This window comes from Elephantulus edwardii, unplaced genomic scaffold (assembly GCF_000299155.1).
Source record: "Elephantulus edwardii isolate Elephantulus edwardi_28Jun2011 unplaced genomic scaffold, EleEdw1.0 scaffold00106, whole genome shotgun sequence".
In the NCBI taxonomy this organism is placed as follows: Eukaryota; Metazoa; Chordata; class Mammalia; order Macroscelidea; family Macroscelididae; genus Elephantulus; species Elephantulus edwardii.
In genome coordinates, this window is record NW_006399856.1 from 3731921 (window position 1) to 3745460 (window position 13540).

General features: G+C 40.9%; 1 protein-coding gene across 1 annotated transcript in view; it reads right to left on the reverse strand.

The window, feature by feature from the left end:
* XRCC5 (X-ray repair complementing defective repair in Chinese hamster cells 5 (double-strand-break rejoining)) overlaps positions 1–13540 on the reverse strand; it is a 122983-nt gene that overhangs the window by 84628 nt on the left and 24815 nt on the right. The window contains exons 9-10 of the mRNA XM_006891952.1: positions 11038–11150; positions 7405–7467 (exon numbers count right to left, since the gene is read on the reverse strand). Coding sequence (XP_006892014.1) covers positions 7405–7467; positions 11038–11150 — 176 coding nt within the window. The remainder of the gene's footprint in view (positions 1–7404; positions 7468–11037; positions 11151–13540) is intronic.

Below are 13540 nucleotides of genomic sequence, written 5' to 3' on the forward strand. Positions count from 1 at the left end.
CTGTTCAACCTCTGAGCCTGATAGGTCTTGTACTTCCTTGGTAGGCCTAATACTTTTCCATCCCTGTGGCTTTGTGCTCATATAACTTCCTTCTAGGATGCCTTTTCCAAATCTGCGGTTCTCCAAATTCCAACACATTTCAAGTGTTGGTGAACTGACATTCTTTACATTTCAGTGTATCTTGTCTCTTCTCTTTCCCTGCTACATCACCATTCATTGCACTCCCGCCCACCTTGTGCTCAAGCCCTCCCTTTCCCAGGCACCTCTTGATACGACAGCTTAGTCCACAAGTCACTCTGTGATGGCCTACATCACATACGGCTCCTGTTCTCTCACACTTTTGTCTGTCTCTTGTTTAGGAGGATATACAAATCTCCTATACCAATTCAGGGCAATACTTTGCTTGAGGCAGTACTGAGGGAAGTTCCTTGCCACTGAGCTTCTGCTAAGTTTTGTATCTTCTGTTTAGTGTCTTCTGTTTACACTGCTCTCACAATGTGATCGTTTCGAAGGTCTGAATAGGTCTCTTCTAGATCTGATATGGTGGTTCAGGTTGGACCCTATGCAGCTTTGAGAATGAACAGCCTTTCCCTAAAGATGATGTAAAGGAAACCAATGGACTTCTGGGACAATGGTGTTACCTGATTAAGAACATTGCAGGGCAGTCTTAGATCCTGTCTTGTGCAAATCCATGGGTTTCTGCCTGTGTTCAGAGGCCAAATTTGAAACACAGACCTTAACGATGCTATGTGCAGAATATTGAATGATTCGGAAAGCATTAAAGGAAGATGGAAGGAGGATACAGAGTAATTGTATCAAGAAGAATTGGCTGACAGAAGAATTTCAAGAATGATCAAGAGGCAGTGTTGATGAAGGAGGAAGTACAGGCTGCTCTGAGGGACTTGGCAAAAGATAAAGCCCCAGGAATTGACAGGATACTAACTGACGTATTTCAACAAACAGATGCTGCCCTATATGTGCTCATCAAGTTATGCCAAGAAATCTGGAGGACAACTACTTGGCCAATTAACTGGGAAGATTCCTATTTAGTCCCATTACAAAAAAGGTGACGTGACAGTGTGGAAATTATCAAGCAATATTAGTAATATCACATGCTACAAAAATCTTGCTAAAGATCACCCAGAAACAACTGGAACAGTACTGATGGAGAACTACCAGAAATACAAGCTGGGTTTAGAAGACATTGTGGCACTAGGGACATTACTGCCAATGTCAGATGGATCTTAGCAGAAAGCAGAGAGTACCAGCCAAAAGAATGTCTGTTATGTTTTATTGACTATGAAAAGGCATTTGACTGCGTGGATTACAGTAAATTGTGGCTAACCTTGAGAAAAATGGGAATCCTGGAATACTTCATGGGGCTTATGTGAAACCTATACTTGGACCAGAAAACAGTCTTCAGAACAGAGAAAGGAAACACTGTGTGGTTTAAAATCAGGATATGAGCGTGTCAGGAATGCATCTTGTCTCCATACCTTTTCAATCTATATGCAGAACAGATCATTTGAGAAGCAGAGATTTATGAGGAGAAATGTGACATCAGGATTGGAGGAAGATTCATCAACAACCTACGTTATGCAGATAACACAACCTTGCTTGCTGAAACTGAAGAAGACCTAAAGTGCTTGCTGCAGAAGGTCAAGGCCTGTAGTCTTCAATAGGGATTGAACCTCAACATCAAGAAGACAAAGATTCTCACTACTGGACCAATTGGCAGTATCATGATAGATGGAGAAGAGACTGAGGTTGTTAACAATTACAGCTTGCTCAGCTCCACAATCAACACTCTTAGCACCAGCTGCCAGAAAATCAAAAGATTAATTTCATTGGGAAAATCTGCTGTCAGGGACCTCTCCAGAGTGCTGAAGAGCAACGATATCAGTCCAAAGACTAAGGTGTGCCTAATCCAGGCTATGGTCTTTGCAATTACTTGCTATGCATCAGAGAGGTGGACAATGACTAAGGATGACAGAAGAATCGATGCCTTCAAATTATGGTGCTGGAGAAGAGTACTGAACATACCATGGACTGCCAAGAAAACAAATAAACCTGTATTGGAGAGGGTAAAACCAAGTCTCTCTCAGGTTAGGATTTTGTAGTTCTGTCTCAAGTGGCACGTGGCCAGGAGAGATTGGTCCTTGGAGAAGGACATCATACTTGTAAGGGTAGAAGGACAGTGCAGGAGAGGGAGACTCCAGATGAGATGGATTGATACAGTGACTGGAACAATGGGGGTTAGTGTGTTGGAATTAGTAAGACTGGCTCAAGGCATGGCAGGGTTCAGAGCTGCTGTACATAGGATTGCTACTTGATAGCACATAACAACAACAAACAACATTCTGGTACTCTTTTCTAACACCACAAGTCAGAGGTACCAATTCTTCTGTCATCTGTACTCACTGGTCATCTTTCAGATGCAATATTTCTTGGTAGGAATAACGGGCTCAGTTATGTCGGAGATAGCGAGCAAGGGACAGGGTAAGACAAGACTCAGATCTGTTGTTCATAGGGTCACTCTGAGTTGCTATGAGTAGACTCAACGGCACAGAACAACACAACATTTCAGAATCATCTTAGTGAGGTCTCTGCCTCCCCAGCACTCCTCAAAGGTCACCTGTACTTTTGGCCATGTATTAAGGTTAGCTATGCCTATTCCCATTTCCTCCACTAAAAACCCTTAACCTCAACATGTGTCATCAAGATTCCTCTACAGCTGATTCATTACCTCTTCAATTCAATCCAAGGAACACTTAGCATTTACTTATAATACACTGGATCAGAGGAAAACTAAGGTGAGTCTTTGACCTCACAAAGCTTCTACAGGCTTTACTAGCAGAAATAAAATATGCACTGAAACCAGTAAGAGTGTTCATACAAGTAAGACATTTCATAGGAGAGGAACAAATAAACTTAGCTGGAATCAAAGAGAAAATAAAGTAACTTTCAATTTGTTTGGTAGTTTCTATTTGGTTATCTTTGATAGGCCCTACTGGGATATATAAAGACAGGAAGGAAGGGGTCATGAGAGACTGCTACATGATAACACGACAGCACACTATGGGTAACTCAAGAAAATCCCATTTCCTTCCATTTCTCTGGTCCTCTTTTCTTTTGAATTTAGTGGAAGTCAGCACGTAGTTATGAAGCTTTTCTATCTAAAACTTAAGTGACTGAGCAGACAAGAACACTTTTTAAAAGGAATGATCCACCAAATCATATACTATTTCCATTGAAAACACACAATATTCATCTATTCTAACAACCCACCCACACGAGGCCAGATTCCCTTTCCAACATTCTGGCTGGAGGTAAGAAAGACTCTGCTTGAAAATTTAAGAGATGGACATGTGACCACTGCTTAAACAGATCATCCGGGAGGCTGGGCTTCATGAGGAGCAATGTGGCATCAGGACTGGAGGAACACTCATCAACAGCCTGCATTATGCAGATGACCCAACCCTGCTTGCTGCAGAGGGTCAAGGACTACAGCCTTAAATACAGATTGAAGCTCAACATCAAGAAAACAAAGATTCTCACCACTGGATCAATTGGCAGCATCATGATAGATGGTGAAGAGATTGAAATTGTTAACAGCTTTTGTTTTCTTGGCTCCATAATCAACACTCTTGGTACCAGCCTCCAGGAAATCAAATTACATTGAGAAAATTTGCTGTCAGGGACCTCGCTAGAGTACTGAAGAGCAACGATCAGTCTGGAAACTAAGGTATGCTTAATCCAGGCCACAGACTTCGCAATTACTTGCTATGCATCAGAAATCTGGACAATGACTAAGGATGATAGGAGAATTGATGCCTTTGAGCTGCGGTACTGGAGATAACAAACAGGTTCACCCAAGAGAGGGTAAAACCAGCTGCTCCATGGAGGCAAGGATTCAGAAGCTTTGTCTGACATACTTTGGGCATGTTGCAAGGCGGAAACGTTTCCTGGAGAGGGATGTCACGCTTGGGAGGATGGAGGGACAGTGCAAGAGAGGAAGACCCTCTATGAGATGGACTGTTTCAGTGACTGGGGTAATGGGGGGTAGGTGTGTCAGAGACACAATACAGCAGTTTTCAGAGCAGTTGTACACAGGGTCAGTATCAGTTTCAAGTTACTCAAGGGCACATAATAACAACCTCCCCCAAAAGAGATGCTAAAACCCCATTGTAAGTCATGTTGTTGTTTTTGTTGTGTGCTGTTGAGTTGCAAAGGACCCATATCTGACCCTGCAGTGGGTTTCCAGAGGCAATAAGTTGCATGGAAGGAGTCTGCCCATCCTTCTCTTGTAGAGTCAAACCACTTGCTTTGGGATAGAATTGTAACTTCTCACAAGTAGGCAAATCAAGCCCCGTTTGTTGTAGTTGTTGTTATGTGCCGTTGAGTCGCTTGCCACTCATAGCTACACTATGTACAACAGCCCTAAACTCTGCTCTGTCCTGTGCCAATCGCACTGTCTCCGAGATACCCATCCCAAATACCCCAGTCACTGAATCCTTCCCCTCCTGCGCCTGCCCTCCACCTACCAAGCATGATGTCCTTCTTGAAGGATTGGTCTCTCCTTACAACATGTCCAAAGTATGTCAGACAAAGTCTCAGAATCTTTACCTCCAAGGAACAGCCTGGTTTAGCCCTCTCCAGGTTAAATCTGTTTGTTTTCCTAGCAGTCCATGGTACCCTCAATACTCTTCTCCAGCACCACAGCTCAAAGGCATCAATTCTCCTTCTATCCTCCCTAGTCATTGTCAAACTCTCTGATGCATAACAAGTGATTGTGAAGACCATGGTCTGTATCAGGCGCACCTTAGTCTCCAGAGAGACACCACTGCTCTTCAGTACTTTGGAAAGGTCCCTAATAGTAGACTCTCCCATCGCAATACGTCTTTTAATTTCCTGGCTGCTGGTGTCAAGAGTGTTGACTGTGGAGCCAAGCAAACTAAAGCTGTGAACAATCTCAATCTCTTCACCATCCAACCTGATGCTGCCAACTGGTCCAGTGGTGAGAATCTTTGTCTTCTTGATATCGAACCTCGATCCATATTGGCGGCTGCAGTCCTTGACCCTCTGCAGCAAGTGCTTCAGGTCCCCTCAGTTTCAGCAAGCAGCGTTGTGTCATCTACATAATGGAGATTGTTGATAGATCTTCCACCAATCCTGACATCACATTTCTCCTCATAGAGCTCAGCCTCCCGGATAATCTGTTTTGTATACAGGTTGAAAACAGACGGAGACAGGACACATCCCTGGTGCACACCCTTCTCAATTTTGAACCATGCAGCGTTCCTTGCTCTATTGGTTAAGTCAAATGTACGTAGGGTGGGTATTAGTCCTAGTCTCATGTCAATGGTGTCTTACATAAAGAGAAAAGCAGCATAAAAGCAGTGTCATACACAGGAAGAAGACACCTCTAAAATCAACAACGGTTTACTGACACAAGAAACAAGAAACTAGAAACAAGGAGAGACATGGAACAGCTCTTGTTCCAGAGCTCTTGGAAAGACTTCATATACCAAATCCCTGAATGTAGGTATCTAGCCTCCAAAAAGGCAAGAAAAGAAGCATATGTTCTTTAAAACCACTCACTTTGGGGTATTTTGTTATGGTAACCCTTGGAAACAAAGCACAGCAAGCAATCCGAAAGACTAGGGCCTGAATCAGATGCACCTTAGTCCTCAAACTGACATCATTACCCTAACTGCAGACTTTCCCAGTGCAATACATCTCCTGATTTTATGACTGCTGGTCCCAAGGGTATTGACTGTGGATCCAAGTAAGATGAAGTTGTTGACAGTTTCAATCTTTTCTCCATCATGATGTTGCCTATACGTCCAGAAAAATTCTTATGAATTTTTGTTTTCTTGACATTAAGATATAATCCATATTGAAGGCTGTATTTTTGATCTTCTGCAATAAGTGCTTCAAGTCCTTCTTAGTTTCCGTAAACAAGGTTGTGTCATCTGCATAATGCAGGTTATTGATAGATAATCTTCCTCTGATCTTTACGCCACATTTTTCTTCAGATTCCAGCTTCTTGAATAATTTGCTCAGCATACAGATTGAATAGGTATGGAGAGATAATAGAACCTTGAAGTAGTTCCTTCTTAATTTTAAACCATGTAGTATGTGGAGGGATAGCGCATGAGAGGAAGATTTTCAAAGAGATAGATTGATTCAGTGACTAGGGTAATGGGGGTAGGTGTGTCAGAGACAATGAGACTGGCACGGGATAGAGCAGGGTTTAGGGCCGCTGGACATAGGGTCGCTATTAGTTGCAGGTGACTCGACGGCACATAACAACAACAGTGTTACTCTGCACAACAGTCTCTTGGTCTAGGTTTCGCATGGGCACAATTACGTGTTCTGGGATTCCCATTCTTCTCAACGTTACACATAAATTGCCATGTATCTGAGAGCTGAAAAATGTATAAAAATGACCAAAGAAGTACTGATGCCTTTGAGCTGTGGTGCTGGAGATGAGTACTGAACATTCAAACATCCCATGGATGGCCAAAAGAACAAGCAGATATATCTTGGAGAAAGTGCAGCCAAAGTGTTCTTTGGAGGCAAAGTTAAGAAAGCTTTACCTCACATACTTTGGACATGTTGCTAGGAACGGCTATTCCTTGGAGAAGAACATGATGCTAGGAAGGGTAGAAGGTCAGAGAATGAGAAGAAGACCTCAACCAGGTGGACTGACACAGTGACTGCAACAATGGGCTCTAACAATGTGTCAGGAAGTGTGAGGACGGCACAGGATAGGATGGAGTTTAGAACTGTTGTTCACAGGGTCGCCATGGATAATACCGGATGCGAGAGCACCAAACAACAACAACAACAAGAAACTAAGATATAACCTCACAATCAACCAATCATTTTGAGATAGTTAGTAATACTTGGTGACAAAATAATTCTTCATTCTCAGCAGAAACTATCACCTACTAGTTCCAATTCAGCCCTCTAGTATGAAACATGGTTCCATTTCTTTCCACACAAAGATCTTCTAAATGTATGAAGAGTTGCCAAAGACCATCCCCAGAATGTATGAGCTAGTGCTACTTTTGCAATATTTATGTAAAAACAACTTGACCTTAAATTCCCCTTAACATCTAATCATACAACTCACACACCTATATGCAGTTGTTCATATCTCTTTTGTTTTCAATACTTAACCTGGTCTCCAATTACAGGGTTTTGCTGTCAGGGCTTGGGCTCTCACCATAACACACTCATTTTATCATCTCTCCATTTTCACAGTTAAAGGTCACTGCATTTTCTTGCTGTTGTTGCAAGAATTAATGTCATTTTAAGTTATAAAAGCTCCAACCAATTCACTTTGATATAATGACAATTCTGGGACACCTTTTCTAAGACTCATTGTCAACTCACCTCATCATCTTTTGCTGCAAAGACCTTTAGAACTTGATTTCCCATGAAGAATTTTCTTTGGACCTGTAAGAGCAGAGGAAACAACTGATTGTGGGTCAAATTAAGTGACACATATAACCGTAACGTGAGGAGCTACTAAGAAATTCTATTGAAAATGTTGAAACAAATATTCCCAGGTACTAGAAACACTCAAGCACCTTGTATGTACAAAACAACTCCAAGTCATTGGTTAAGGTGGTATCTCAAAGGTGCGAGGTGAGAGTGTGTCACTCAGATACCACTCATTTTCACCTTCCTTTCCCATTTGAAAATCATTCTTCTAATAAACAAGGGAATAAGCTCTATCTTTACGGAAAATGGCAATAATTTCCCTATTAGAATCTTAATAGTTCTTGACTAAAGAATAATTAATGATAAATTTTCTTCTTTTCATAAGACACCTAAGTGAATTCTCAAAGGACAGCCAGATGTCTGAGGTGGTGGGAGGGGACTTGCAGCTAAACTCTTAGCCCTTCTATTATAAAACCCCTAGAACACTGACAATGTGGAGAAAAGAGAAATGAAAAGCCTCCCGAAATTTAAAAAAAAAAAAATAATCCACAACTTATAAAAAAAATTCCTTTTTTTAAATATTGAAAAATGCCATGACAATTCAATCTAGAAATGTTATTTTGCCCTAATTCCAATGTTTTTTATAAAAATTTGGAATGGCAAGCTTTGTAAGTAAACCAGTACATAACAAAAATTTTATTTTTTTTTAAAAAAAACTGGAATATGTGATATTAGTTACCATGGAAAACACCTGACTTTTAAGACAATGTGCATGTGTTTGCTAAAATAGAGGCAAGCAGATAGGAATTAGGTTTGTTTTTTTTTTGTTTTGTTTTTTTATTCTTTTAGGAATTAGGTTTTAAAAATAACCTTGCCCATTTTGCAGGTGTGTCTGATACAGGCCATGGTCTTCGCAATCACTTGTTATGCATCAGAGAGTTGGACAATGACCAGGGAGGATAGAAGGAGAATTGATGCCTTTGAGCTGTGGTGCTGGAGAAGAGTATTGAGAGTACCATGGACTGCTAGGAAAACAAACAGATTTATCCTGGAGAGGGTTAAACTGGGCGGCTCCTTGGAGGCAAAGATTCTGAGGCTCCATCTGACATTGGACATGTTGTAAGGAGGGACCGGTCCTTGGAGAAGGACATCATGCTTGGTAGGGTGGAGGGACAGCGCAGGAGGGGAAGGCCCTCTATGAGGTGGATTGATTCAATGACTGGGATAATCAGGATGGGAGTGTCGGAGACAGTGCAAATGGCACAGGATAGAGCAGGGTTTAGGACTGTGTACATAGGGTCGCTATGAGTCACAAGCGACTCGACGGCACATAAAAACAATGACAATGGTCAAGGGAGGTCTGGTAGCCTAATGGTAAGGAACTGTGCTATCAATCCAAAGGCATTTGGTTCAAATCAACTAGCTGCTCCACAGGAGAAAGATGGGCAGTCAACTCCTAGGCTATTTACTGCCTCTGAAAACTTGCTGGAGGGTCAGAGATGAGTCTGTCCAACTGGATGGAACACAACATCAGTGACAATGGTCAAGGACTCAAGGTGTGCTCTCAGGCACTCTCCAGGTGGTGGGCAGTTTGGCCTCACTATCCAGGCCATGGGAGAACAGAGGTGACAGTCTAGGAAACCTTACGAGGTGGTTCTACTCTGTCCGAATGGGTCACATTGAGTCATTTCTGCGACAGGTTTTAGGGGCTCTGTAGGAGCAGCGGTTAAGCAGTGCGAAACAGCCAGCTGCTACGCAGGCAGAAGACATGGCAGTTCGCCTCATCACGATTAGAGCCTGGGATATTTGATGGGGTGGTTCTAGTCTGTCCTAAAGGGAGGTTAAAAGTTGGGATAGATTTCACAGCAGCAGGTAAAGGCAAAGGCTTGGAAGCAGAGACTGGACTCAAAATCAGCATCCACAACCTTGCTGTATGACCGTGGGTCAGTTACTTAATAGTCTCAACTCTCAACTTCCTAATGTATAAAATATAGATAATGATACCTCCTTGGGAGGGTTGTAATAAAAGTAGAGAACTTTGGAAGAAAAAGTTATTAAAAGATTCTCATAGATAATAGACACTTTTGTGTTAGATATAAAATGTATCTTTTTTTATGGGTATTTTATCTGGGCCCAATAACATAAGAATTAAATGGATTTTCATTCATGCTAGATAATTTTAAGTGGAAATTATACTAAATTATAATAATCACTTTTAGTAGAGAGCCCTGGTGGTCTAGCAGGTAAGGAGTTGCACTGCTAACCCAAAGGCAGTCAGTTCGAATCCTCCAGCTAATTCACTGGAAAAAGATGAGTAATCTCCTTCCATATGATTTACAGCCCCTTAAAGCCCACTGGCCAGTCAGCTATAGGTCAGTGCCCACCCAACAGCAATGAGTATAGGAGAGTGTGAGGTGTTACAATAGGTCCTTACATAGAACCAGCAGTTTGCACCTGAACTAAGCTAAAGACCAGGGGTTTAAATTCACACAGAGGCATGGTAAAGAAAAGCCCTGTAATCTGCTTTTGTAAAGATTTCTGCAAAGAAACCCCAATGGAGCAGCTCTCTTCTGAGCACATGGGGTCACCATATGTCAGAACTAACTCAGTGGCAATGGCCTCAGTTTGGTTTAGGGTCGTGTGAGCCTGCGGTGAATGACACAGCCCTCGGTGAAGGACTGCATTGCCTGCTATGTCCAGTGGTGCATCTCTGCACGGTTGTCCGAAAGCACATGACTCTCAGGTTAATGTCACACCGTAGAACTCTACCCTGTGAGTTATAAGAGTTCAATGATTATTCAAAATGCAGTCAGACTTTTACTGTGCTAAGATACTCCATTCAGACATACCAGGTTAGAGACAGCAATACAACAAAGAATTGAATCCTGTTTCTGAAAGGTTACTATGAGCTACAAAGTCTAGATAAGCTAAGTGACATTTACTAGACTCTGTTCTTCAGACACAAGCTAAGACCAGATGTCCCTTAAATTCTCTACATCTTGATTTATTTCCTCAAAGAGCCAAAGTTGAGACACTAACTCCCAGACTACACACTGGAGAAACTACAAATGAACCAACACACACACACACACAAAACTAGAAAATTTCACAACAAAAAACCACATAAAGAAAACAATACACTTCTTTTTTAGTGAAGTGTCAACAATGCATATTTTTATATTATTTCATTAAAGCAACTTAGTTATGCCAAAAAAATTTTTTTAAAGGAAGAAAACTATTTAAAAGGGATACACGATTGGGTTATTATTGCCATGACAGGAGTCCAGAATGAAGGCTGCATAGTGGAGTTAGTGGAGTGGACTTGGGGGGAGGGATTGCATAACAATGAAAGAGTTTTTCTTTCACTTTTCAAGGAGAAGAGTGAGTTGGAGGGAGGAGGGAGTTGGCAGGGAGAAAAGTGCAACAATGAATGACTGGAAACCCTAAGTTTCTGTAAACTTTCATTAAAAAAAAAAAAAAGAATCAAACACAAATTTTAAATAAAAGAACCAAACAAAGCACCATCTCAGGTACTAACTAGAGAGAACTCATTTGTTTCTAACTGTAGAATAAGTGTCGTACCTGAGAAGATCTGCAAAATCCCAGAACAGAGAAGCACTTTCCCTCTGATCTGTATTTCATTTGCTCCTCATCCACTTTAGAGAAAGGGACTATGTCACTTCCATAGCGAAACCCTAGTGAACAGAAAAAGGGCATCTGTTAAGCATAGGAGGCCTCATCTTCTACAAGCTGAAACAGCTTTACACATCCGTTAACAACGCGGGCACACTAGAGCAAGGCTCCATACACTAGTCTCTGAAATCAAATCACTGCCCCTGGTGACCAATGGGGGAAAGTGGTGGATAAACAAGCCACATATATATTACAGTGTAGATTAAAATCTCATTACGTTTCTTAAGCAGCACTTTCTGCAATCTAGTTACTTAATGATTAGCTGGCCTAGAAGGGGAAAAAAAAAAAAGAAACCAATGCAATGTACTTAGTTATCCTCCAAAGATAAATTATACTTGACTAAAGTACAAGCATGATTTGTAAACATAATAAAAAGAACATGGTTATTCAGAAATCTGAAAAATGCCCATAGGAAATTTTCTGAACAAAATGTTCTCAAAACCATACCCTGGAGCTATACAAATGCCTAATGGAAGCAGCCAAGAATTCTTCTATTTAGAAACATTCCAATGATAAGTCAGATATTATTCTACATTTACTTGTTTATTTCCCTGAGATTTTATGATATACTTTCTTCTTAATTATATAGAACACGAGTTCTTGAGTGCAGGAAAAAACCCAGGATAGAACAACAATAACACAAACATCAACTTTCTCTCCCATGCTCTCTGCCCAGGGGAAGGGCAGGCCCTGCTAATATATTTTGTGTGGTATATTGTGTTGATTGCCTTCAAGTTGAGCACAACATATAGCAACCCTATGAACAAAAGGCCTGAAGCCCCTCTACAACTATCAACATTTATCAAAGTTCATAGAGTTTCCAGAGGCATGTTGTTTAGGAAGCAGATGCCACTCCTGTGTGGTACAGAGAATATAAAATCGGAGAGTTCCAGCAACATTGTCCAAGTAGAAAGTTAAAAAACATGCATTTTTTTATTCTAAGGCACGAAAATTTACACATGGGGACATAGCCCGTGATCAGTGATTACTTGTTCTTTTCAATTTGATGTGATTACATACCTAATTAAGAAGAAACAAATGGCTATTTACTTACATGTTGTAGCTTGCCATTGAGTCCAAAACAACTCATAGCAATTCCTTGAAAAGACCTAATGTCTTTCTATAACTACCGTCATTTCTCCAAGTTCACAGAATTTCCACAGGCATGTGGTTGAGGAAGTGGATGCCACTCCTGCTTCCAAACCTGTTTTACAACTGGGAGTTCAATCCAACACTATCCACATTGGGAAACCATTTACTTAGATAGATTTCTTTTTAAAAAATGTGACGGAGGGAGTGAAGGAATTAGGAAAGATCCAGTGGGAACCTGAAAATCTGGGGTGATAGTGGGCATAGATCAATGATGATTAAATTTATAAAACACAATGTTTGGGAATGATCGTATGAAACATAATGTGAATGAAGGAACGTGTGAATACAATATTCATGAATGCAACACAATGCATATGAATTTTGTATGCAAACCAACATAAAATTTAAAAAATGTGACAGTGAAAACAAATTAAAAATCACACACACACAAACATAACAACAAGGAAACAGAGACACATGGCACATGATTAAGATTGGGCTCTGAACCAAATAAGATGGGTTTTTTTAAAACTTTTCTTACTTGAATAATTCAACAGTAACTTGAAAATTCCATTTAAGACTGTCTTGTGTTTCTCATTTATGTAAAGAAAAATACATAACGCTAGCCTCTGTACACGGCAAAAAAATATTGTACAGACTACAACATATAACCATAGTGCTTTGCCCACATGTTTATATGAAAACCTCTAAGAAGGAGAATTCTTAGACAAAAGAACTGAATGGGTAATTGCAAAAAAAATGCATTCTTCCGACATACTGCATTGGGGAAGCCTGTGGTCAGGGACCTCTCCAAATTACTGAGGAGCAGTGATGTCAGTTTGAGGACTAAGATGCACTTGATTCAGACCACGGTCTTTTCAATCATCTGCTATGCATCAGACAGCTGGACAATGAATAAGAATGACAGAAGTAAAAGTGATGCTTTTCAGTTGTTGGAAAAGAGTACTGAATATCCCATGGACTCCCAAGAAAACAAACAAGTATGTCTTGAAGACGGTAAAGCCAGATTGTTCCTTGGAAGCAAGGATGGTGAGGCTTTATCTCACGTGTTTTGGGTATGTTGCTGGGAGAGGCTATTAGCTGGAGAAGAACATCATGACTGGAAAAGTGGAGGAACGGCAAAGGAGAGGAAGACCGTCAACCAGGTGAGCTGACACAGTGACTGCAGCAATGGCCTACAGTGTGTCAGGAAGTGTGAAAATGGCAGAGGACAGGACAGGATTCAAATCTATTGTTTATAGCACTGCTATGAGTTGTACTTGACTTAACAGTAAATAAT